This window comes from Beauveria bassiana (assembly GCF_000280675.1).
Source record: "Beauveria bassiana ARSEF 2860 unplaced genomic scaffold BBA_S00014, whole genome shotgun sequence".
Classification (NCBI taxonomy): Eukaryota; Fungi; Ascomycota; class Sordariomycetes; order Hypocreales; family Cordycipitaceae; genus Beauveria; species Beauveria bassiana.
The window spans coordinates 315722-342257 of record NW_007930849.1 but is presented as its reverse complement, the minus strand read 5'-3'; the positions used below and the strand labels follow the sequence as shown (position 1 = coordinate 342257).

The window sequence follows — 26536 nt, the reverse complement described above, 5'->3', positions numbered from 1 at the left end:
GAGTACATGACTGAACGCGAGCCGCTCGCGATCCACTGTGTGTCAAGTTGCGATGCAAGTATCTGCAGGGGTCTCAGGTACAAGCACCTCTGACCCACCTGCTCTTCGCGGCAACTGTCCACTACCTCGACCAAATCCGCTAACGTCTCCTTTTCTCCTGCCCATTATTAGGCACCTTTGTACCTGGCCTTCTGTGCACCTCCCCCCTTGGAGCTTCTTTTGGCCCGCCATCGTACGACAGAATCAAGATAGCTTCGCAATTTGCCCTGTTCTGGCGCAAGGCGAATAGAAGAATACGACTCTCCTTGTCTTTGTTCTCTTTGCATGCCGCTCAGTCCTCCTTCCTAGCTGCTCGCAAGGGTCCTCGCCCCGAATTCCTACCAGCTCGCACCTGCGCGCGCCTCTAGACGAATTCCCCCAACCTCCTCGACCTGCCTGCGCCCCCGATCGATTTTCGGCCTGGCAACTCATTTTGCTACTTGCGACGCTCTTTGTATTTTTATTACATCTTGGATATAACCGTTACGTGGCCAGCGGCCCATCATTTTGCTATCGCTTCCCCGCCTGCTACAACGCCGCCCCGAGCTGATCCTTGCGGTGGCTTTGATTGATGTATTGATGAATTCAGTCCGGCCACGCAGCTGATATCCTGCCATGAACGGCGTTGCCTCGGGCAGGAGCCCCTACGACTATGCCGTCTCCAATCCATCAGCCGCCGCTGGCCCTACCGTAGGCGGCAAGGCCGCCGTCGAAGAGTTCGCGAGGAACATGCTTGTCGGCGAGGACCGAGACGCGCCGCGATACGCTTCGGTGAGTAGCTTCAGTACTCACATATTGCAGCGCATCATGCGATCAATCAGACGCGTCCCAATGGACGTGACTGGTCGCTAACTCGACCTCGCTAGCAGATCAATCGCACACCCAGTCCAGCCGTCGTCGACCTCAAAGACCCGATTCAGATCCACCTCCTCACCGAAACCGCACTAGCCGACAGCAAAAAATATGAAATCCTTTCCCAGGAAGAGGTCGACAACCTGAAGAAGCAGTCCCAGCTCATGATGCAGCGCATTGACTCAACCAGAGCCAATCTCGCCATCCAGACCAAGTACCGAGATGCTGCCCTGTCCATGGCCAAGCTGTCTCCCGACGGTCCCCGAGATCCCCAAGCCGAAGATGACGCGATACAGACCGAACGCAAATGTGAAGAGCTCGCTCTCGAACTCTTCAACCTCGAAAAGAGCCTCATGATTCCTCAACAACGCATCCTCGAGCACACCGCTGGTATTCTCCAGCTCACCCACAAGGTCTCCAAGAAGAAGAGCGCCCAGCAGGCACAAGTCGCCAATGGCATTCCCGGGAGCCCTGAAAGCCTATATACCTACTCCCACGGCCGCAACAGTCTCGATGCTGCTGGCGATGAAAATTACTTTGAGGACGGCATGTATCCGCTCGACCCCATGGCTCGCAAAAATGCCATTGAGATTCCCCTGAAATCGCCAAACAGAGAGCGTGGCGAGATGGACCGCGTCAAAGAAGAAAACCTCATCCTCATCAAATCTGTCAGCGACTTTGGGGAGAAGCTCCGCTCGCTTAACAATTCTCTGCGCGACACCATTGTGCGATTCAACCCCGAAATCAACAAGGATTACATTGAGCCCCCTCAAAACATCTCAAATGCCAAGCCTTTCGAGATGCTGAGACATCAGATCGACTACCTAGAGACAGGCTTGGTTGCTGTCCAGGCCGAGCAAGAGTCTTTCCAAGGCGTCGCAGGTGGTGGCGGTGAGACTGATGATGCTGTCCTCAATTTGTGGAGTGTCATCCAGAAAGATTTTGCTGGTACCAGGCAACGGAGAGAGGAGCGTCGCAGAGCCCGCGTTGACAAGGGTCTGTCCGAGAATGACGAGGACGAGGGCTCCGACGACGAGTTTGACCACTCTGAGGCGTACAATCTCAAGTCGTTCACAACCAGGGTGCACTACCTGTCATCGCAAACAGCCACTCTCAAAGACCAGCGCACAGTGCTCAAACGCCAGATCAAGCAACAACGTGAGCTCAACAACAAATCCGACGCCGAAAAGGACGAAGAATTGGCCCATCGACAAGAAGAGATTGAAACGGGCCGTCAAGCAGTCGCGCGCGCAGAAAAAGACGCCCTGGACGCACAGCACATGTTGTCGGAGGCTTTGCAAGATCTTGAGCAGGCCCGCGCGCATGCAGCCTCTGCTGGAAAAGCCCAGTCAGATCTTCAGGATCGCGAAGAGACCATTGAGCTGCTGGAAAAGAAGATCAAAAAGGTCGAGGCAGAAGGCAAGCGTGCCGCCGAGCTCGCTGCAGAGCTAGAAAATGCTCTCGACGACAAGCGGGCTGCCGAAGAGGCCGCCGAAGCACTCAAGGCCGATATGAAGAGCAGGGAAAAGACACTCAGGAACAGGGAGAACGACATGGACGAGCTCAATATGACTATCGCCGAACTCAAGACAGAAGTCACCATCGCCCGCGCTGAACTGGATGGAGCTTATGGGACTCGCGCCGAACGCGCGGCTGATGTGGCGGCTCTTAAGAACAATGCCGAAGTACAAAAGCTCAGTAATCAAATAGAGAAGCTCAAGAAGGAGCTGGCAGGTACCGCGGAGGATCTCGAAAACATCACCAAGGAGACTCTGAGTGCCGAGCGCGAAAGGGTGGAACTGGAGAGTAAGCTGGATGAGGCTCTGCAGGGCAGGCAAAAATTCGAGGCCGAAGTGGAAAAGGCGCGCGAGCAAATTGCCCAGCTCCAGGAAGAACTCGACGGCCACCGCCTCAAGGTGGGCGGAAGCGGTAGGGGCGCCGGTGCTTCCATGCTAAGCGAGCAGTTCCGTGCCACGATGAGAGAGGAGAGGAAGAAGTTCCAGGAGGATTTGAGGGTACGTATCGATACATGGCTGAGCGTTGATCTTGCCGGCACCTTGCTAATACATGCCGCGGTAGGAGGAGCGAAGCCGAGCTCGCAAGCTCGAAGAAGAACTTGCGCGCCTGAAACGAAGTCAAGGACCTGGCAAGAGTCCGTTGAGTCCACGATAACAACGAATAAGCTCTCCTGTGCCGTCTCCCTCACTCCTAACGCCAGATTATGGCACCCGGTCCGGGCCATTCTCGTTGAAGCCGGAGCCGCGCACCTGAGAGCAGCAGCCTTTGTTTTATACTTGTCGTTTTGCGCTGCCAGGCTTCCACTCCTCTCCCTGTAAATACTACGCCAACAGCGGAATTACTACCACGCGCGACACAGACGGGCCACTTTGGTCTGCATTCACAAACGCCCACGACGATTCACGGCCTCATTGAACCCGGCCGCTTTTTCACGCTTCGCATACTACATGATGGCGTTTTTTTCTTCTTTCATATGCCTCTTTTCGTTACACATTCTACCATCTTCACTTGTTTGAACAGCCACCGCTATTTTTACCCCAGGAGTTGAAGCTCCTTGTCTATATGCATTGGGATTTGCAAGATAGAGTTACATTTTTTGTGTTACCCTTGATTATTGAACTGCTCTGTTTGGTGTATATTTTTCTTGACTGTTCGAGCTATTTGGGTGGCGTTCATGAGGAGCGAAAGAACTGGACAAGGGGATGTTTTTAACAAGCAAGACCCCTTAACATGCCAGAAACGGACGTGATGCTTGGAGCAGGATGGCAATGTATCCATCCTTGGAAAGCATTACAAAAGGGAAGGGATTGCTCAGAGTGATCAGAAGTAGGGCGTGTGTTGGTACGTGCTCTACTCGTCTCTCTTTTTGGATTTCTTCTTGGAATATCCTTCTTTTTTTTGGAGTTGGACAAGGACGTGGACCTTTTCATATATCTGTAGAAAACGGGGAAATAGCGATTTTGTCTACGCATCACTGGCGTCTCTGTTGTTGGTGTCGTAAGCCGCCGAATGGCAACATGGCCAAGACTCTGTTATCCAGACTGGGATTCAACGTTGTGCATTCCCACTGCACTATTTCTGATAAGTAGTAGTCTTCACAGGCCCCGCCCGTCGTCATTGTCTTCCCACATCAACACTCGTCGTGCTTACTTTTTATTCACTAATATATCTTCCAATAATATGCGATGCACACATAGGCATGATAGCATTACAAGTCAATGACGCGAGAAAAAAACAGGTCCCTGCTACAGAATCTCTGAGCTGACCCTTGCCCATATGATTACACTTATAGCTCCCAGCACTAATCCGTACAAACTATGCACCCTTACACCCTTACAGATACACATGGCGAGAAGAAATAATAATTTAATAAAGATATATGTCCCCATGTCTGCCTATCCACAGCTTCGGGCTTCAAAATCTTAATGCTAAAACCAATAATCCCTCTGGGGGTATTTGTACGAAAACAGATCAAACAACCAGTGTATCCCCCATTCGCCCCTGTCCATTCCAAACGCCCGCCCATAAAAATTCAACAGTGCCTAACAAAAGCAGAAAGCCTCGCACAAATAACAAGTAGTGTGGTACAGTACAGGTGGCGAAAAGGTGCCACCTCAGGATAGGCAGCCCAAGATGCGTTTTATGGCACGCTTTGCGCAAGTAAAATGCTCCGCGTCGACTTCGTTAGTGAGCGGACAGCCGACGTTGCACGCGTCCTCTATCCGCCGAGTCGCGCGTCGTCGTATTATTAGTTGTAATTGTTGTAGGATGCAATTTGTCGCCAATAGAGATACTAAGAAAATGCCCCGCTGGTAGAGGAGACTCGACCCAAAGCTTTAGGTTTGCGAGTCCACCACCATGCCGTCTTCGTCGGCGTAGGCCATTTGCGACCAGACACGCCAGTGCAAGACTCCAAGGTGCGCCACACGAGCAGCTATGTCCCCCATTACACCTTCGCCCTGATCGTGGGAGCGGGCCTGAGAGCGGCTGGCAGTAGCAGCCGTGAAGAGGCCAACACCAGAAATCGCACGGTATTCACGTACGCGAATGGTAAGCTCAGCCATCAGACGGCTGTGGAGATTTTTCTCAACCTCTTTGTAAAGAGAGGAATGCATGCCGCAAACGATGGCAGTCAATTTGTCCTCAAATGTGCTCAGCATGCTAGCAGGAGCCTTGGTGTTGCGGAAGATTTCGAGGGCCATCGAGGGAGCAATGGACCGCCAGCGAGCAGTCTGGCGCTGATCAGGAGCGGTAGTAGCTTGGGGCTGAGCAGGGCTGGCAGATTGCAGGAGAGCAACGAGAGAGTTGTAGAGGTTGCGGGTCCTGTTCCTGGCTTCAGCGTTCTCGGGGGCAACGTAGGCGGGAGCCGCGTGGCTGGAGAGACCCAGAGAAGAGCGAGGTGACGCGGTTGGAGAAGCGTTGTTGCTGAAGTTGATGCTGGAAGGTCGAGAGGTCTCAAGAGGCGTGTTAAAGTTGAACTCGGAGCTGGACGAGGTGGGGCTGTGAGTAGCATCTTCGTTCATAGGGGTACCAGCAAAGAGACCCGAGAGATTCCAGCGGCCGATGCGGTCAAGATCCTCATACATGGTCATGCAGACTTGCAGGTTAATGGCATCGAGCATATCCGAGCGAAGCTTGAAAATACGCTCCTCATCGAAGAGGAAGGTGCTAGGTAGACGCTTGTCCGGAGATGAGGGCAGGATCAGTCGGGTAAGAGCTTGGAAGAAGACGCCAGTGTCGCCAAAGGCAAAGGCGTGGTTGGCCATGTCGTCAGCATAAAGGGCGTCGGCTTCCTTGTACCACTTCTTGGACGAGGTGATGTCGACCTTCCTAGAGGACATTTTCTTTATGAAGAACTTTTGCTCGAAGTGAATCGTGTCTTCGATGAGGACGGGTCGGAGACATCGGATCTGGTGGTTGGCGACGTCGAGTTTCATGGCTTCCAGGACACTAAGCAGGCTGCGCATGCCGTTGACAAGTTCATCGAGGTCCGAATTCTTGTTGCCGTTGCTGAGCTGCTTGTACATGGCATCGACCCAATCGTCGCGCATGGGAGCGCAGTGGGATTTGAGGACCTGAGACAGCCACTGGGCGAGCTTCTCGAGGTCCGCGACACCTTTGTGAAACTGTTGCATGATGAGCTCGATATTGAGGCCCTCGTCGAGGAAATGGCGATCACGCTGAGGAACCAGGGTCTGGATAATCTCCTTGACAGCTTTGAGCAAGGTGGGAAGGGTCCAATCATCGGCATGTCCGTAGGTGGTGTAAAAGGTAGGACGGTCGGCGACAAACATGGCTAGCTCTTTCTTCAAAGAGCGCCAGAACTGATTTGCGCGGTCCGACTTCTTGCGACCCTTGTCACCATCAAGGTTCGGTCGAAAATGCAGATCGGGGTCGAAGTTGATGTCGTGACGGAGCTTAGGGTTGTGTATAATTTTGGTAACGTCGAGTTCGCTGAGGGTAGCGCGAGTAACGGGAGGTTCTATAGGATAGGTTGGGGTGGTGGGCGAATGGCTCGACTTTCTGGTAGACTTGCTGGCGTCGGGCTGAGGTGTGGTTGTGCGGGAGGTGGTATCCCTAGGTGAGAGGGCTGCACTAGGAGAAGTTGCTCTGGGAGCAGAATCGCATCTGCGCGGTGACTCCTGAGAGGGCTGAGGTTGTGTTGCGGCCTTTTGTTCGACTTGGGCAGGCTGCTGCATCTGGACATCGGTTTCAGGTACAGATTCGCCATCTGAGCTGGGACAGGGGGCCGAGGTTGAGAGGTTGCGTCTAGACCTTTCAACAGGGCCGCCGGTGCCTTGTTCCGCCACCATGTTGATTACAAGGGTGCTGTGATATCGCGAGCGATGGTTGTGGGGCGATAACCAGTTCACAAATAGAATATGAAAAACAGGCCGAGGTGGCGAGCTGTAGGAAGGAGCGTGGTTAGCGAGGTGCATGAAAGGAGAGACAACAAGCAAATTGTGCGACTAGCGAGGCAGAAATAAAATTGCAAAAGGAAAGTTGCAGAGACGAGGTTTCGCAACAAAACACAATGACAAAGAATTTATACGTGTGTAGGCCGGATGGCCACGGGGCACCAAGGCAAACACAATGTGGGAGATTGGCGTGGATGCGGCGAGGGCTAGACGGGAGGCCGAGACGCAAAAAAACCAATTTCCAGAGTGAATCCAAAATGCATAGCAAACGCCGAGGTATTCATGATGGTGTGGCGTTGGTTGGCTTACTTTTTGAGTTTGAGTTTGGTAACGGTAAGTAGAGGTCGAGTGTCGACGGTTGAGGCGAATCTGAAGGCGTCGAGGCGGCGTAGACGTTGACGTTGGGCACTAAGAAACGGCGCCGGCGTGCTGACAGGCGACGAATATGGGAGAAAATGTCCGAACACGTGACAAGAACGAGGTAAAGGAGAACAAGTCGAGAAGTTAATGAGCGGGTGGTGTTGCAATATGCGGAATAAGTTGTCGTCGGGTTCGGTTTGTTGGTTCAGTGTATAAAGTGGTCGAGAGAAGCAGACACCGGGATCGGAAGCGAGCTGACGAGCTGACGGTATACAGAGTCTATTGCTGAAGAAGAGACGAGTGCTGGCAAAGTCGACGAGAGAAAATCAGATGATGTCGAGAGTAAAGAGGAAAAACAGGGACGAGTACTTGGGGAATGTAGAAAGGAGACAGGGGAGGAAGAGTAAAAGAGAGAAGGAAGGAGTGGAAAAGGGAAAGAAAAAAGAGAAGTGCAAGGAGATCGTAGATATGGGGATGGGTAGCCTAAGAAGGGGCCCGGCAATGGAAGGGGAAATGGAGAACAGGCAAGGCCTAAAAAAAGAGGATTCATGGAAAAAAAGGATTATTAAAAAAAAAGAAAAGGAAAAAAAAAATAAGGTGAGTGACTGACTCCTGTCCCGGACGCCCCCTTTGGGAGAGCCTCTTTTTTTGGGGGGGGAGGCAAGTGAGCAAGTGAGCAAGAGTGAGAACAAAGGGGGGCGTGTGGACAAACGGAAAGAGGGGGGTGCGATAAAGGGGCAAGGGGGGGTGGATCGTCGGAAAGGACCTTTTTTTTTGGGGCAAGGGAAGAAAGGAAAGAACGGCCAAAGGAAGGAAGGGCCCAAAGGGGCCATGACACGGGCACAGGCGCCACGAGGACCAGTATGTATTACAGTGGGGGGAGTTTTTTTTTGTTGCTCGTACCAGCAGTATCCGTACTGGTACAGATTAGTCGTGTTGTGGCTGGGGCTGGAGGCTGGAGGCTTGCAGGCTTGTTGGTGAGCTCGGTCCAGGGCCGAGGACAAGAGCCCAAGCAAGGTGTCACCAGTAAAGAAATAATACAAAGGACTTGGGCAAAAGAGCCGACCCGAGCATGGTTCGGTTGGTTGGCATTGGTTATTGTGGTGCAAGTTGGTTGGCATAGTTGAAAGATTGGGTGTAAATTTGGGTGCAGATTTGGCTGCAGATTCGGGTACGCGCGCCTTATTAGCGGTGCATGGGCTGGCCTACAGCTGCCAATGACACCGCCTACTAGCACGAAACTCCCTTGTAACGCATGCATTTACAGCGCACCACAGCACAAGGCACCTACAACACACACTTGGCTTGCATTTACAGCGCATCAGAAAGCTCACAGCGCTCACAGCGCATCAACCCGTACCGCCGCATCGCCGCATCGCCGCATCACTGCAATTCTACCTAGCTACCTATGCAAATGCACCCATTAGACCCAGCAGCATACCAATAAAAAATTCACACGTCCTCAGGACGCAACACTGAAAAAAACCTTGGGCTCGGCCCTGCCGCTGCACCCAGCACATGATGGATAGGGCTTCCTCCGAAGGGTAAAAAAAAAAAATCAAACTTGGGTTGCATCCAGCGCAGCCCCTCCAGCCACTCAGCACAATTTGGACTGCTCGGGCGACGGCCACGACGAAACCCAGCAGCATCGGCAAGACGTTGCGTAGGTAGCTAGTAAAGTAGCTCTGGTAGTTGCATGTAAGTTGGTTCAGATGCTCCTCGGGCCAAGAATGACGTGAAGCCCCTAGTTAGTTATTACGCTGCTGCAACTATGACAGTAGGTGAGTATAGGCCACGAGCCAAGCTCCACTCCCTGCACCTACCCCCTGCTCAGCTGGCAAAGGGCGCGCCGGCTCTTTTTTCGGATCGTGTGCAAGCCAAACTCACTGGAATTCTCCCTCTCCTTTTGCACCATCCCAATGCATCGGTACCATCTCATCTATACTAATCCATTTTTGTTTCTTTCCGCCCTAGCTATCATTTTCTTTTTCCTTCTTTTTTTTTTCTTCTTTATTTAATTCGATTCACTCGTCGCACTAATCCTCATCCTTCTTTCTCCCACCCTTCTTCCGCTTAATCATTGCCGAAACATCTCCCACACCCTCTGATGAACCGCCACTCGCCGCCGGTAACAACCTCCGGCCCTCGCTCCCCGGCCGGCTTGCCTACCGACCGACCGACCGACCCCAAGCAGCCTAGCAACTTGATTGCCCTAACCCGATGCACTACTTCTCGATGACGGCACCGCCCACGCCGCCGGGGCGCCAGACTCGGACTTGCCCAAGCATGACTTCTATTTTGCGTGATTACCTATTCATGTTAAACCTTGTTGGCCGAGGCTCTTGGCCCGTCGTCGCTTTTGGTGTTAGACGCCGCCGCCGCCGGCCCATCGCATCATGATTTCTATCCTTTCTCCTCTTTCTTCTTATTACTCGTGACTCTTACTCGTAGCATCCCCCCATTTCTGGCCTGATGTTGCGCCCGCTGGCCCTGCAGTTTGCTCTATTATTTTTTTTCCTTCTGACAGCTAGCTGTCTTGTCATGTCTCTGCAGTAGTGCATCACAGGCCTCTCAAGACTTGCATCATGTGCCATCTGCAAAAGGAAACAAAGAGCAAGTTAATAATGATTAAAAAAAGGGGGGGGTACTCTCCTTCCTTCTTTTTCTACCTTTTATCATGCATGGTTTTCTTTCCTTTAATCTACTTGTTGCAAGCTTCGTTTTAGTCGCACCACAAGCTACCTATACAAGGGCGAGCAGTGACAGAGAAAAAAAGGCATGACACCTCTGCACAATTAGCACAACGGTAAGCAGCCACGATTATTAGTAAGAGAAAACTTTACACACAACCTAGGCGGACCACCCGGGTCCCAACTTACGTATGTGCCCTTCTGTTCTTACCCTCTCTCTATCGGTACGAGCCCGCCGCCTCCGCCGCCGCCGCCGCCTCCGTCGTCACCGCCGCGCCCGCGCCCCCCCTCCCTCTCCTCCGTACCATGACTTATGACTTGCTAGCTAAATAAGCCGCCAAAATAGTCCAAAACTCTCCGCGGGCGGTGGCAGTGTGAGTGCTTGTCTCGGTGGCACCATGCTTTTTTCCAGCGTACGTACCAAGGGGGGGGGGAGGGAGGGGAAAAGGGCCGCCTATGACTTTCGGAGGGGATAGGCGCGCCCGGCCTTTTTGTGTCGTAACATGACTTTATTAACTGCGCAAGGACGCACATCGGCCGCCCGCAATGATGCTTCGGTTGCCCACCCCTTCTTCTGCCAACCAAAAAAAAAATGAATGAAAGGGCGGACGTCGTTGCTCCCGTGTTACCAAGTATTCCCATGCACGCCCGCCGTCCCGTTTACCATGGAAAGTTGCTGCGCCGTGCGGACAGGCGTGGCTTCAACGCTGCAATGCACCTGCACCCGGAGGGGGCGCGCGCTGGTTCTGCGTGCGGTTGCTTCGTCGCTGGCTGGCGCTGGCTAGCTGGCTGCTGCAACATGGAAAACTTGTCCATCGTCATTGTCGACCTCGCACATGCAGCTCCTGTGTGCTCACACCTTTTTTTGACGCCGCTAGAATGCTAGAAAGCCCACACACACATGCACACATAAACACATAAACACCACCACCACCACCACCCCCTCCTCCTGCTACATTTGGTACACCAAACTAGTTTGTTATTCGGGTCGCGGCTTTTTGCGCTGCCCTTTTGCTTGTATTCCACCCACCCAACAGACACCAAAAAAAGATGGGGGGGCTCTTCTGTCAACTGCCTCGTGTACCTGAGAGTAAAGCCCTGAGAGGCCCCAATTTACAGACCTTGGGGACCCAAAACTCTCAGCTGGGGCCCTGTGGCCCTGTGGCCCTGTTTGGCGATCCACGCAGCTGTGGCTTGAGCCTAATCACTTTGGAGGGGACCGTAACTTTTGCCCACGACTCAGGCACGCTCCTCGACTCGAGTTTATTAGTGTCGGTCATCGCGCCGTCTTGGGTTTGAGAATCCTCGGGGAGGAAGGGGGGAAAAGAAGTGGTTTGTAGCTGGAGAATTGATGCAATTGTCCCCTCCTCCTCTCGTATGGGCTTGCTAATTAGTTACGGTGACACTTGCGTACTCCATGACTCGTCTCGTGCTGTCACTCTCATCACAACCTCGTGCTACGGCAAAGCAAAGCGCCCGCAATGACATGCTATGGTCACCAGCGAAACCACCTGTCAAGATGTAGCATTGATGGGGAAATTATGATTATGCTGCTAATATCTATCCCCTTAAATTCGAAGCCCTTTATAAATACTAAACGCCCTCTTCCGTCTCCCTTGCCACATTTGTTACCATTATTGCATGGACGACGCTTGGGGTTTATTAGTTACACTTTTTGTCAACAGAGTATCCGTACCATGACCGGTTCTAACCCTCGCATGGCTTGTCGCTGCTAGCTTCTACGTGCTGGTTAGTTACCAACCACGTTTCCCCTGCGCCTGTGTGCTGGGCCACCCTAGGCCACCTCCCTCGTAGCGCGGCCTGGTGTCAATAACCGGTGCCGCCGAAACCACCAAAAAGGGATAACACGTCGGCACGGTTAGGTTGAATGGGGAAAAGCAGGATTCCCCAAAAGAGGGCGGAGAGAGGGGGGGGGGGGTGGCGTGCGTGTGCGAGTGAGGGTGGGAGGGCCAGACATGACAGATCGATCTCGCCGAGGTATGATGAGATTGGGGTAATTCCATATAACAAGTTTCTTGTCGAGTCTCTCGGCGAGCAAGTCTTCCGAATCACCCGAATCATTCTTCGTTGTTGACCAGATGAAGCCGAAGCAATAGCTGTCAGGTGCGCCACCGCGGTGAGTTGACTACCGAAAGAAAGCTCTTACGAATGTAACCTTTTCTCGACCGGCAAGCCTCGCTTTTTTGCACCAAACAAATTGGCTCGCTGGAAAGGGGGGCAAAATACAAACTCCCGTCACTTTCTTCCTGAGCCATGGCGCACTTGAGAGCTCATGGGCAATAACCCAAGACTGCTGGGGCTCTTGCGTGCTGCCGGCCCCGTTCTAGGCAAGCCGGAACCTGCAAGCCCTTTTTCTTTTTTTTTCTGTTCACGGCCTAGTGAGAGAAGTAGTAACGGCTTGAGAGAAAACGCCACATTGGACGCACACGACGAGCCCATGCGGACGCCCATCTACGGCCTGTGCCACGAGTACGAGGGTGCAGCGAGCTCGTACATCGCTTGTAGCGGCATTCCGCATCTTTGCCCATACCCGAACAAGCTGAAAGTCTGTCGTACCAACCAACGGCGTGTGTAAATAGCAGCCCCCCCCCTTCTATATCTCCCCACCTGTGATTTGTGTAGATTTAATGGGGAGCAAGCGGCTTTTGCGCCGGTGACGATCCATTCTGTCTGATGTTGTTCGTCATTTCACCCAAAATTCTCTGGCCCTTGCAGCTCGCTCGTACCATCAATTTCTTTTGTCAAGTCCATTTGGCGCGATGTAATGTCACGCAAAAATGCGTGCAGTCGGTTAATAAAGGATATCAATACCATCATCTCCTAGCACTTGTGTGATAAATAGGGAGTAAAAGTTGTACGCACACTCACAACTGACACACACAGTAACTGTACTCACCTTCTCACACTCTCACACATTTGGCAGGCACTCTCACATTCCACACAGTCCCCTTGGCTCGACACTTCATCCAGTACTGTAACCTATTCCTTTTTCCATCTTGCGCCGCTCATGGCATTTTTCTTCTTTCCAGCAATTACGGGCCATGACCCCTTTGCCCGTCTCCCGTTTCCCGTTCCCCTTGCTGCAGGTCATGAGAATGGAGAATAACTAGTTGAAAGACAGCCCGCACGTTGCCACCTCTCGTCATGCAAGGTGACGGCGGCAAGCCCTTGTTCTTCTTCACTACAGTCCACGCCCTCAGCTCTTGCATGGAGCTGCATCACCACGTCTCTCTTGTCCCTCTTTTTTTTTTTTTTTTGTTCTGCTTGCTGCACCTGTCGCCCCTCATCTTTTACCTTCTCCTGATACACGGATAGTGTCGAGCAAAAAAAGGACAAACCACAAAAAAAAAAGAAACATGTTACATTTTTTTTTCTTCCTCACGCAAAAGCCTCGGTTTTCCCCTTTCCCGGGCCTGCAGACAACAAATGTGCAGACTCTGCAGCAACGTATCAAGACACTTCAATGTCCACAAAAGGGCTGCAGACGATGTCGGCAGAGAGAAAGCTTTACGACCAAATGACGGGTTATGCTGGCTGATTGGAAGCGAAGTTTGTCGCTGGCGTGCAGTAGCTTGTTTCCGCTGAGGCGACTTCTGCAGTCGCCTCGCCTCACCGATACACCACCACCAAGTAAAAATACACACGAGGCCGCCAATTTACTCGTGTCGCCTCTTTTTTCTATCCTGTCCCTTCCAGCATGCACTCTTCTTTGTTGCTCGTGGTTTTGTTTGGGCGCCACCTCAACAACAACAAGGCAGCCAGCCACAGCATTGAGTGGCAGCGCCCCCCCCCCCCCTCTCCTTCCTCGCAGTCTCATTTGTTTCGTTTCTCGTTCACTGTCGAACCGTTGTCCAACGGCCGTTGCCTGAGATGCCCACGATGGCCCGGCTCCATCGCCAGCCGGAGCGCCGTGTTCATGCACTGCGGTTCATGTCCGCGACGACCAAGTGCATGGAGCTCGCCCACACTGAAGTGACACCTCTGTTGCGTCGAGTTGCGCTCAACTTTGAAAATGAAGAAATTACAGCAATATATTAAACTTTTTGTTTTTGGAGGGCGGGGGGTTCCTAATCATCGGAAACCCCCACATTCGCGTCAAGTCGTCATTCTATCTGCGGGTTGATTTGCTCCAGGTTCTGCTCCAGGTTCTGCTCCAGATTCTGCTCCAGATTCAGAGTGCGCTGCCACCAACCCGGTGAGAAAAAGAGGGCATCGCGCCGCCACACAACTTGCATTGACCTTGGCTGACCGTCGTCGGCATGCTCTTTGACCTATTCTGAACTGACATGGTGTTCTGCGGTTTCATCACGTCGTCGTGACCAGCGCCATTGATTTGCGCCACAACTACAATGCACGTCCAGTTGGCCCCAGCACTCTATCAGTCACACACCCCCCTCCGAGGTCCGGCACCGGGGTGCTGGCCCTGCTGGGTGAGTCGAACAAAGACTTGCTGCGAGTTGCGAGTTGGCCGAGGCGGCATTGCTCAGCCATGGATTCAAACATAAAGGGATCCTCGAGATCCGATACTGACGCTCGCCTCGCACATGTTTGAAGATTGTAATGAACGCAGGTGCACCGTCCAAAGCACAATGTCACATGTAAAATGTAACATGTAAGATGTGGTGGCAAGGTTAAAGGGCGTCGTATTGATAACCAAGGTGGCCCCAACGGGCTCCAAAGGCTAGGACGGATGCGACTCGTTGTGGTGCTCTAGCTCATCTGTTTAATGAGATCTTCACCTTGCCAACGTTTGCGCACGGTAGAAATGTGCTCCATGGCAGACTATTTTACAAGTAGCGAAATCCCAGGCGGGGGAGCGAGGCTAGGTAGGCTCTCGGAGTACATGGTGCCCACTGGGCGTTGTTGGCCCCTCACTACCAAACAACTATCAAGACTTGAGGTCGCAAACTGTAGGTTAGAGAAGAGCTGGACTGATCATAGTGTTCAAGGGTAGAAAATGGCAGAATTGCAATGCGGCAGTCGCCTTTTATTATTATGCAAATGCAAGGCTTAGACGAGCCTGCACGACCAGCTGTCAGACGCCACAGCATCACATTGGTTAGGTAGAGTATGCAGCTGATGTCAATGGAGCTGATTGCGCCAGCACTTGCTACAGTAGTGCGTAGTAGTATCTTGGCTGCCGCTATCGGTGTTTGCTGGCCATAATGCAGCACTCTTCAACCTAGGCAGCAATGGTACAGCTTACTGTGAGAGGGCTCAACCTAAATTTTACGAAAAACAGGTGCTAATCAGTGTGAGATAACTATCCTTACTGATTTGATAAAACGTCGAACTTCCTGTCTTTTAAGATTTGGAGAGATTTCTACACCCCTGTTCCTGGCGAACCACGCTGAAAAAGCTACCCCAAAGTTGGAACCGCTAGCCATCCCAGCCGAGGGCGTGCGGCCGGCAAGTTCCATCAATTCTGCTTAGGGTAATGCAGCCGACGCCCATTTGCAAGAAAGACTGCCGTGAACTGCCAGAGTACATCCGTAATCAGGCTAGAAAAGGGATGGGGCCGCATCTCAGGCACAAAGCCCGGGAAAAGAAGAAGAAGAAGAGGAAGGGGGGTGGCTCCAACATGACACACCCCAGGTCACCGGTCACCAGGCTCCAATGTTCATGGTTCCCGGAAGACTGGTTCCGGCCGCCGACTGTCCCGGCCACTTGGGACGGGGGGAACCAAGATTTCGCTCCCCAGGCAATGGTCATCATGGCGAGGGTTTTTTTTTCAATAACAAGAGACAAAATGATATATATCTCGTCGACGCGACATTGAGGTATAATGAAAATGGATGGCTATGACTGGGCCGGAAACAATGGCTGCACACTACCCGGTCTCCTGGTTCGCTCAATGCCACATGACGCGAATATCCTGCGGGCCAGCGGGTTGCATCGGAGAGTGGGAGAGCAAAAAAGACGGGAACCCCCATGAGACTGACCACCCCCTACCATGGACGTGGGAAATATGTATCTTCCCCCCCCCCCCCCCTGGCCCTTGTTGGACATCTCGGGTTGCACAAGAAGATGATGTATCAACGGGCGAGTCGGGAACAGCACCGCTCAGCCGCGAGCAAGCCAAGACTTGACAAGGTTGTAACTTTGCATGCCCGACCATGGGCTCTGCGCGCGCGTGCGCCAACCCAACACGCACTTGACAATACGAATATGTGCATGACGCCCCAGGATGGATGGGGTTTGGGGTTTCGGGTGAACAGAAGTCGTATTTATTTATTGTGCTGGTTGTCTCCGTGTTAATGATTGTATGTGCGCTGCCGTGCGCACGAATCGATGCCCCAGCAAGCTGCGTGCAACAGACTGCAACACTGCACCAACATTTTCAATGTCTTCATTTCATAGTACAAGGCAGATTGAAAAGGAAAAAAAAAAAAAAAAAGTGATCAGTCTCTTGCGCTCGGCGTCCTGATAGTCGCCCAAGACAGGGCTAACCTTGCCTTTGGGCGCTACAGGGATGCTCACCGGCGCGCCAGGTGTCTGTGCTCGGTAGCTGCAGCGACTTGGTTGGCTACTTTACGGCCCACGGCTGGAAATGTTTCTCATCCCGCTTCGGATCGAGAGGAACCAGTAGGAGATAGTGGACGACCGGGGGGGGGGGGCTAGTTAAATAGTTTCCACATCTTTTATTGAGGAAACCCCCATGTTCCCCGATCTCGTTTTCTCGGTATCAACGGATGGGGTGACAAGGAAACAGAGACACTGGCAAGACTAACCAACTTGTAGAGAAATGCAAGTTTCAGCGATAGAGAGCGGTAACGAGAAACGAGAAAAGAAAGATTGATGCATGAAATCAGCAATATGAAATGGAGTGGCCAAAGCAAAGGGGAGGGAAAAAAAAGCAGAATGATAATGGGCCAGCCAGAGGAAGAAGAAAGCTAAAGAAACCCCATCACGGGCCGTGGCGGCAACTATTGCTCTTATTGCCATCTACATCCTAGCAAAAATACTACTTTAATATCCGTAATCAAGAAGTATGCCTGTCTCGTGAGAAAGGAGTTGGAAAAGACCCAGGGGACTACTTGGATATTTGGAGCTGTACGGAGACCTTGGCACATTAACTAGAGCAAGCCAAAGTCATTCAGCTCGTCATGCATATACTGCAAGTTCTACAAGATTGCCTGTCGGTCCAAATCACTGATCAGACTGCGACATTTTCGGCATCACAAAGAAAAAAAAGCCATGCGCAATTTTATCCCGCCCATCTAACCAATAAGACGGCCCATGAGCCGGGCCAAGCACCGGGGTCAGGCTGGCGTCCGCCCATGTTCCGGCCTTGTCACACCACACACACACACCCACCCCGCGCCCCGGCTTCGTTGCGACCCTAAATAGTTGGCCTAGGCAGGTTCGTGGTTGTCTTCTTTTCTTTTTCTTTTTTCTTCTTTTTTTCTTTTTTGTGCCTTTTTCTTTTAAAAAAAGAAAGTACAACACTGTTTAAACCCGTGTTAATGAGTCTTAGTCAAAACAAGGGAAAACGCCCTGTTCCAGCGCCACAGTATCGACTAATAAGAAGCACGCAAAATTCCATCCTGGTGCCCATGGAAAAGACATCTTCATTCCTTGGGCCGCACTATTTTCCAAGGCTCTCATTCGTGATATCGTGCAGTAGACGTTTGCTTTGTCGCACCCGGCACTTGTAACAGGGTTGTCTCGAAGGCGGGGCGGATGCAACGCCCAAGACCAAGATGAAAAGAATAAGAAGCGACTTCTTTTTATTTAACTAAAAAAAAGAAAGAAAGAAAAAGATGAATAACTGCGGGCGTCATGTGCCCAGCGCAGATGCACAGTCCTTTTGCTGAAAGAGGACTTGCATAAGCCATGTAAAAAGCCGCAGCATATTCAATCCGGTGGTGGCGGCCGGGTTTTGGGGGGAGGGAAGAGGAGGAGGGAATAATCAACCCAAATTACTGGTATTGATACGAAAAGGAAAATGCAACGCCACCTCGCATATTCGCAATCACGACATTGGACCCCGGGAAGAAGAGTAATAGAAAATATCAAACTAGAACAAGCTGCAACCACAAAAAGACGATGCTACGTGGGCTTGCCTATTCAGTGGAGACGTGCAGGTTTTACTGTTACGGTAGTTGAATAAGAAAGAGTAAAAAAGAGAGGGAAACATGCCGGCAGAGCCTCTCGATGAATACATTTGTCGCTTATTATTCTGGAACCATGGCGGATGCCGGGCTTTCTTTTACCTTTTTTCCTTTTCATTTCTTGTCCTTGTCCTCATCATGCTGCACATTTGCTGCAAGGACTCGAGTAATGTCACCACCACCTTTCTCGACGGCGTGGCTTTTTTTTTTTTTTTTTTTTTTCTTTTGCCCTACTCAACCCGTTTTAATATTGGCTGTTTCAGCAGCCACCCAAAAGAAAAATGGCTCTTTCTTCCGCTGTAGCATCGTGTTGTAGATTTAGAAGCAGAGAGATGTCAACTTTTTGTTTTGTTTATTCGCCTGCTTCCTGTGCTGCAAAAGAGGCCACCGCCAACCAACCAATCTGTGGGATTGCAGAGCTCAGTTACCTTTTTTTTTTTTTTTTTTTTTTTTTTTTTTGCGATAGTCCGCTCTGGCCGGCGCATCTCCCGTCTCAAAGCAAATGTGTGGCTGGATTTCTGTCAAGTCTGTCTATGACAAACGACGGCCTTGCATCTCGTCTCGTCTGCTTGGGCTGTCATCAATCGTACGAGGTCGGTAAGAAGAAAGAGCCATCTCTCAGCCTGCTAGAGACACGCCCTCCTAGAAACGCTGCTCTTTCCCCGCCCGCACTCTCGGCATGTTCCAGCCTGCCGGGTCAGGTCCAGCTGAGCTGAAAGTCGCTTTCAATGGAATCATGTCCTTTATCAAAAGTCTAAGCAAAATGCTCAACCACTATAAGTCTGACGACGTTGCCCTTTTTTTTTTTTGTCGTCGCACAGTGAAAATATAAGAGACCCCCCCAAGACATGTCTGCTCAAAACAAATTGGTGCTCAGTTAAACAAGTGTATGCTGGGACGTAGCTGTAGCCTGTCAGGATGTGACGGGTAGCTCGCCGTATCGCCAGCAGACTCCGCATCAGCATCGGATCCCCGGGTACGGCGGTGGAAATTTCCCTTTTCATCTTGAAGGGCCTCGAAAGACGGCCTTTGTTCCGCACTCTTTCAAATGTGCAAGCTAGGGTCTTCTTTTTTGGCCCAAGATGGCGGCGTATTCCCATTGTTGCTCACACTCCTCGGAAGAACAAAGGACCCCCAATTCTGAACAATGCCTAAATTCAGTCGACCCCTGGAGTTATCTTCACAATCCTGCCCAAATGAAAGTCGAAAATCGTAAAGCCCGAGATTACAACGAGTAATACGTGTTTCCCATCTCGTGGCTACTCACCACCACCCAGGTACCAACTGCACGCATCCAGCCCAGACTTCAGTACCAGGTAGACTACCTAGGTGTAAAGCTTCCACAATGCTAGCGTCTGGCCCTCGAATAATGACTCACAGGCCTCTTTTGAATCAATAGTCTCTCTACTTTGACATATTTTCTGGGCCAAAATCACCCTCAAGCCCAAAGAAGTGTGCCTTCTCTAATTAACACCCCCGCCTCCATAACTATGGCTACTTGACCCGCCCTTGTTTGATTGGCTCGCCGCCAAGGCGTGTGGCCGCATCCAGTAATCACTGGGCGCAGCCGTCCCAGGCCTGGTTGAGTGAGCTTCAGCGCATACGGGCGCTTCTTTTTTTTTTTCTCTTATTAATTAGGATGTGCCATGAGGGTTGCACGAATCACAATTGTCGTGTACTCAGCCGCCAGACTCACCTTTAGCATTGCCAACATTACTCAAGTCTTCTCCATCGCATGACATCCTCTCTCTTTGCTCCTCCCTGCTCGAACATCTGTCACACTGCCGCTCATTAGGGGTACCCTGTCTGCCAGGCTTACACGGCTTACACCTCCCTTCAAGGCCAAACTGAGATGCAGCCCTGTGTCCAAGCACTACCTGTCAAATCAAACTTTAATTATAACTAGAAAATTACCACTGGTTGCTTTGCATGACTGCCACTTCACGCTCGCTTTATTACCCCACTTCATTATGCTGCTCTATCAATATTTCATATTTCGGCCCCTTCCGTCAGTCGATTCGGCCGGCTTCTGTCGTGCGTCAACATCGTGCGCCAGCTCGCACTGCATAATCTGACTGCACATGGAGCAGTTTGATATTTGTGATACTGATATACAATACACACCCAAAGGACCGAATATCTGTTGTCGGTGTGTTTCCGTCACGTTGCCGTGGTTGGTTTCAAGTCTGCCTTACCGCCACGGCTCATCAAGTTACTGTAACTCGACTAGAGTTATTTTCCGACTCTGATTCCAATTCAACAAATGGCAGGTGGCTATCTAGCAATCTCCACAGGCAGCCCCGTATTCCAGCAGATGCTGCCCGAGCATCACCGCACCATGATCTTGGCATCGTGTCAAATGGGCGACACCCGCCCCTAGTCTCATTAGTCAACGGCGGTGGCATAATAATAGCCAAATTACCTTCACTGTACTCAGTACCCTAAGTAATATTTTAAGAAGTATAATTGTGATGTAGCATCCTACGTCCGTCATCAATAGCCATGCTTCTGTAACAGATGGTAAGCCCAAAGCCAACAACAAAGTCGTATCTGCAAGAGAATTCGTCTTGATGGCGCGCGTGACCATCTACCCTGTTATTCCTTACAAGTTTCCCTTATTGAGACTGCCGACTGCCGACTGCCGACGGCGGTGTACGTGGCATATGCATATCAGGCTGACTCGAAACTCATTAGCAACACAAGTTGGTTCCGTCCTAGTCACGCTATTGCCTACGACTCAAAACGCCCTCACAGTTTTTAGAAATGCTCTTTTTGCATATCAAATAGTCTTACAGTGGGCGTCTCTCACAATGCGGTTGGCAGATCCGCTCCGCCATGGTCGTGTGATGCACATGAAATTGACTGTAGTCTCCACGTTCCCCAAAATGCAAATTTATTTTCATACATTTCAAAAAAAATATTGATACATGATACTGCAAGAGTCATGCTCCTGCAGAAGATGAGGATGTGTCTATCCACTCCCTGGGAAAAATGACAAAAGCTCACTCCAGTGAGAACGATCCACACGCTGTTCCATCTTCGATGCACCCATCTTGGTTCTGAGCGCGCCTCATCAATTCCATCAAAGGATTACGAGTATCCGTACTCAGTAAAAAGATGCGACGTTACCCACGGCCCATTCCGACATTATACCCCAGCGGGGCCTCGGCCGACTCATGAGTAGACCAACACCGTTTATTTATACAACGTGATAACGACGTGAGCATCTTTTCCATCATTAACCTCATTAGATTCCAGAAACTATAACTTCTCATGCGAGATTTTTCAGCAAAGGAGATTCTGAAGCGAGAGCATCCGAATTTCGTAGCTATCCCTGTTAATAAACCCTGTCACGCCTTGACTCTCCAGGGACCGGAGCGGGTGATGGAAGAAACAAAGAAAAGTCCTCGAGTTTTAGTCAAACGCCACTGGCAGCTGTTTGATGTCACTTTGTAATATGTATTTGAAAATTCCCTAGGGCGCAGTCAAGTGAACGGATCATGCCACGAGCCTGGCTGTTGAATGACGCCAAAGTTCCCACTTAACTAGCACGCAGAACCACGGGCCGCTATATATTAGTGGCGGCTGGGGGTTCCCGTGTTTTAAATGACAAGCCGCTTTTTTTTTTTTCAACGACACAGACCAGGTGGTCGGAAGCAACCAAGCAACATCCCATCTTTTGTTAATATTCGCAGTCCTGTTCCGAAGTTGGGAGGGGAGCACAAAGGAAGGGCCTTGTGCTACGGCGGGAATATAATGGGCAAGGATCACCGCGTGATCAGTGATCAAGGAACACACGACCGTTTGGGGCTGGAAAGGGCTCTGCCACGAGGGGGAGCATCCGGCGGCCTTGTTCGTAAATAAGACGCAGAGAGGCTTACGCCGTTTGATCTTCGCCACCGATGATATCCGGAAGGGGAAGGGGGGGGGGGAGACATGACAACGAATATGAAAAAGAGGATCGCGGCTTCCTCTTGACGCACGCCCCAGCCCGTACGAGTAAGCAGGATGACCAGGTGCTCACGGCGCGGGCGCTATGGTCACGAGTAGCAAATTGCACTTTTTTGTGTAGTATTACACTGGTTGTCATACTTGATCAAGGCAGACGGCCCGTTGCGTCAGGTCCTTTTTTGTAAATGGTGAAAAGAAAAAAAAAAGAAAGAAAACAAAAAGTTGGCTATAAAACGATCGCCATTATGGCCGTTGCCGAAAAAAAAAAAGGAATTAAAAACAGTAATAAAAAGACGAATCAAGGTTCAGAGGATCGTATCGTATTGTAGAATGATATCGGACCCAAGTCGCAGCACCTCGCAGACAGGCTCTGTTATTGGTCATCTACCAGTAGTAATTATTTTGAAAAAAGACCGACTCGAGCAACAGCCACCAAGTCGCGCCCGCGAGTAATTAATGGTATATTGGCCATGTCGTCGGCCTGCCTGCCTGCAGTCAAATAAACTTGCGCCGGCCCTAATAAGTGGCGTTTATTAGTGGCAACGCGAATCACGAACTGGGGGCGAGAGACCCTGACCTGATTAAATTATCTGGGTGTTCCTGTTATATCATTTGCCGCCCTCCTTGCTGACAAGTCAGCGTGCTTTTATTGCATGTCAAAGCAAACATCATGCCACATGACTTTGTCAATGGGCAGCACCTTTCTCGCTCCCCTTTGCTGCTTGCGGCGTCTCACTGTAGACGAAAAAAAAGCTGTTTTTGGTTCTTGAAACGCAAACTGGCAGTAGCTGGGAAGCTGACACAATCAGGCGGTTTTCTGTGCCCGCATCGGCATCAAGAGAGACTCTGAGGCGGTGACCTGTTCCGAGTCAAGATTGAGATCTCCGATATGAGCACCAGCCCTACTGTTTTGGAATCTTTTTTTTTTTTGCGGCCACGGGTCAGCTCATGTCAGTCCCGCGCACCCATAGTTGCGTTTTCGCTATTGTCCAACAGAGAAGCATGTTTGTGGGCGTAATTCTGCCCCCGTAAATAATCATGGCAGCATCCTTCCAGAAGCTCGGATTGACCCCTTGGCGTCCTTTCTCTATTAACAATTAAATAAAGTATTAACCAGACCCAGCTCTTGGCAAGAGACCCTGCGAATCCACACTGTTGGGGGAGACCAGGACGTTAGCCGCATGGACGAATTGCTTATTTGTGTTCTCGAATTGCATACTGCATGGTAAAAACTGCATATGAACCACAATTACTGAGTAGCTGCAAGTTGCAAGTGCCTGCTAATATTGAGTAATACATGTATAAAGGACCATCGAATGAGCCCTACAAAGTCTTGTCTCATGCAGCTGGAGTAAGTCTGCCGCCGAGGGTTGTGGTTGTGGGGGGCCGAGAGTCAGAGGGAGACTCGTGTCGACACGCTGCGCTTTGTAAGAGCGAGCTAGAAAGGTCAAAACATGTAGACTGCGTTATGACTTATGACACATGGACATTGGTTGGGACCGGAAATATCATTTTTGACCGAGTTTCTGCTTCTGCCGAGACACGCGACACTTTCAGCGGTCTGTATGCATCTGTGACTTTGAAACGGTACATCTTACAAAATCCACATTCGAGTATCCATATGTAACTATGCAGATGATATATACGAGGAATGTACGGATTACACCAAACGTGCATGCTTGATACACCCACCCGTTGAATTCAGCCCTGTCTAAATACCTACTTGTTCACCTTATTCAAGGTTTATAGCCGACCGGCAACCAGCTCCCTTGTGGTGCACTGATGGTGGGTGTTGCGGGCATCAAACGAGTCAACTTGCAGCAACTGTTGTGGTCCAGCGGCTCGCGTACACCGATAGCAAACGCAGAATAGCCTCAAAAGAGTGTCGGACCTCCGTTCAAGGGCAGACAAACGACGCGCACCCCCACCCACCCTCATCTCGTTTTTTTGGACTTTGACATGTAACGATGGCGTTGCTCAGGAAAAAAAAAAAGCCATCGCGTCATAGGCCGACTCCAAATCTTTTTGACGCTGCACACCCACAGCCGATGCAGACGCAAACACACGTCGGCTTTTACGGATACTTGGGGGTAGGTAGCGTTTGGACGGGCTGCAACAAATGCGCCATCTTTCTTCTTTCGGCAATGTCACCAGAAAGGGATCAAGAACTTGTCCTTGGGCTACGGTCACTTTCTCCCGCCCCTTTATTAGTTACGGAACCCCCCCCCCCCCCCCCCCCTTCCTTCTGTTCTTTCCCTTTTGACTTTGGGACTGTGGGTGGCTATGCACATGTTCTGTGACGCAAGGGCAAGGGCCTCCTCGGTGTGGCGTTCAGGTGAGTTTCTGGCCAAACCCACCCTGGGCCAAATTACTCGCGAGAAAGCTCCAAGCGTACGAGATCGTCAAGGTTTTTGATTAGTTACAACTTTACTGGCTCCATGACTCTGGCCGCATCCAGGCAAGAGCGCCGTGGTAAAATGAGAGATGACAATAAAACATGAAATTAGTTGTACTAGGGAGAAAAAAAAAATAAAAATTAAAAGCGTCACTCTACAAGCTGCTGTACGTAAGAGTGAGCTGATTGGTAAAGCCAAAAAAAGATATTCGGAATGTGCGTCGTACGGAACTCGAATCCGTGCCTCAACTTTGGAAGAGTTGAATCCTAACCCCTAGACCAACGACGCTTGTTGTTGTGATTATTGATAAGCGATGACTTATCCGCTACTATGTTACTATAGCAGCCCCACTCAGTTTGGCGATGAATCTACCATCGTCTGTTTCTAGACGGGTTCTCGCATCATTCGTCGGGGCATTGTATCTATGATTTTGTCTTTAATCTGTTGGGTCCGCAAGCCCCTTCTTTGCATCATGATTCTCACTAACGGCTCAGCGCAATGATGGAAGACGAAGCTGCTTCATACGAGCTACCTTGTCCGCTCGAGACCCAACTTTCTCGCCAGGGAAACAGCGATTTCCTTGGCCAGGTCTGCATCATTAATGTCCCTCTCATCTTCCATAATCTCTATATCTGTGTCCTTTAGTCCTTCCCGGACCGCGTTGAACAGTGCGGCATCAGCTTCTGCATCGGCAAAGGGCTGCCCTTGGACGGCCAGCATACTCACGCCGCCTTTGGGAATCCAGACTTGCGTTTTCTCTGGGACGTTTGTTCTTCGCAACTTGTCGGCGATAAATCTACCAATTTCTGCACACTCTTTCGGCGATGTACGCACAATCGTCACGAGCGAGTTGTGCTCGACAATGGTGCGCTCTTTAAACGAGTCCGGAACCGTGTCTCGTGCCCCAAAATTGATCATGTCTGTCGCGCCAAGAGAAACGATATTTGGGATGCCTTTTTCAATGGCAGCGTCGAGGCGATCCTCGGCAGCCGGCATCACACCAACGGCAATGTAGTCTGCAATCTCGGTTGTCGTGAGGTCAATCACGGCATCCAGCAGTCCTTCTCGACACAATCGTTCCATGGCTTTGCCACCACGACCAGTGGCATGAAAGATATAAGTCTCAATCGGGTAATTGCTTTCGAGATGTGAGCGGATAGCATCTACACCGGGAGTTGTAACGCCAAACATGGTTATGCCGACACGCTTTTTGCCAGACGATTTCGAGTCTTCATTCGGCGCTGCAAGTCTTCTTTTGGACCACGATGCAGCTGCTGCGCCGATGGCTGCGCCGGCATTGCTTAAAATTCCTTTCAAGACGTCGTTCAACCCTGCGACGTCAACAACCGAGTACATGAGTGCAATGTCTGTTTCGCCAACGATTGGCTCCGTATTGCCGCTAGCGATGGTTGAGACAATCAACTTTGGAAAGCCGATGGGCAGCACATCTCTCATGATCGATGAGACCAGCGAGGTACCTCCTGAACCACCGGCTGAAACGATTCCATCAATAGAATGACTCTCATAGAGTTTTTTGACAGCTTTAGCTGCGCAAGTAGAAATGAATTCGATGAATTGTCCTCGAGAGAGCGACGAGACATCTTTCCCGTCGCCATATTCATGGATGAGTGTCGGCTGCGATATCGTGATGTCACTATTTTCCGTCGCTCGCCAGCCCACGTCAATCAGAATGGTCTTGATGTCTCCATTCTCCAGTACTCGATCGCGCAGGAACTGCAGTTCGTCGAATTTGGTGTCACAAGTTCCGATTACTGCTACAGTCGGCATATTGCAGATTGGGACGACGTTGAGCCGCGAGGAAAGATGGCGCTGTGGCGGGTTCACCAAGTGATATTTCGGCGTGTAAATGTCAATGCGAATCAAAACGCACGAAAAGATACGCTATCGGTCGGGGTTGAATGAGATTGATAGTTTATCAAGCGGAATATTACTGCCGCAGTTGATGATGCAATGATGTTGATGGTACGGGCGAGAGCAGCTGCACGCTGCACTGCCAACGGTGACTTGCAGCGCCACCTGCTATTGGTTGAACGGCTCGAGAAGGAACCTCAGTATCCGTAGAACTAGTTATCAACTGATCATTCGCTAGCCACTACACAGAGGCCTCAACTCCACTCTGACAGCGGCAGGTGGAGCTATCTATGCCCGCTGTTGGA

The 26536-nt window shown here is 50.9% G+C and overlaps 3 protein-coding genes across 3 annotated transcripts; 1 reads left to right on the top strand and 2 right to left on the bottom strand.

Annotated features, from left to right (window-relative positions):
* Window positions 1-654: 654 nt before the first annotated feature.
* BBA_05453 (involucrin repeat protein) lies at window positions 655-3063 on the top strand (the record flags this gene model as incomplete). Its single annotated transcript, XM_008600550.1, has 3 exons — window positions 655-810; window positions 909-2906; window positions 2971-3063. The coding sequence occupies 3 exons, from the start codon at window positions 655-657 to the stop codon at window positions 3061-3063; spliced, it is 2247 nt and encodes a 748-aa protein (XP_008598772.1).
* Window positions 3064-4745: 1682 nt separating this feature from the next.
* On the bottom strand, window positions 4746-6722 carry BBA_05452 (T-complex protein 11; the record flags this gene model as incomplete). Its single annotated transcript, XM_008600549.1, has 1 exon — window positions 4746-6722. One exon carries the CDS (start codon window positions 6720-6722, stop codon window positions 4746-4748), a length of 1977 nt encoding a protein of 658 aa, XP_008598771.1.
* An 18165-nt stretch (window positions 6723-24887) lies between these two features.
* On the bottom strand, window positions 24888-26147 carry BBA_05451 (UPF0261 domain-containing protein; the record flags this gene model as incomplete). The annotated part of the gene is made up of 1 exon (XM_008600548.1): window positions 24888-26147. One exon carries the CDS (start codon window positions 26145-26147, stop codon window positions 24888-24890), a length of 1260 nt encoding a protein of 419 aa, XP_008598770.1.
* Between the last annotated feature and the right edge of the window lie 389 nt (window positions 26148-26536).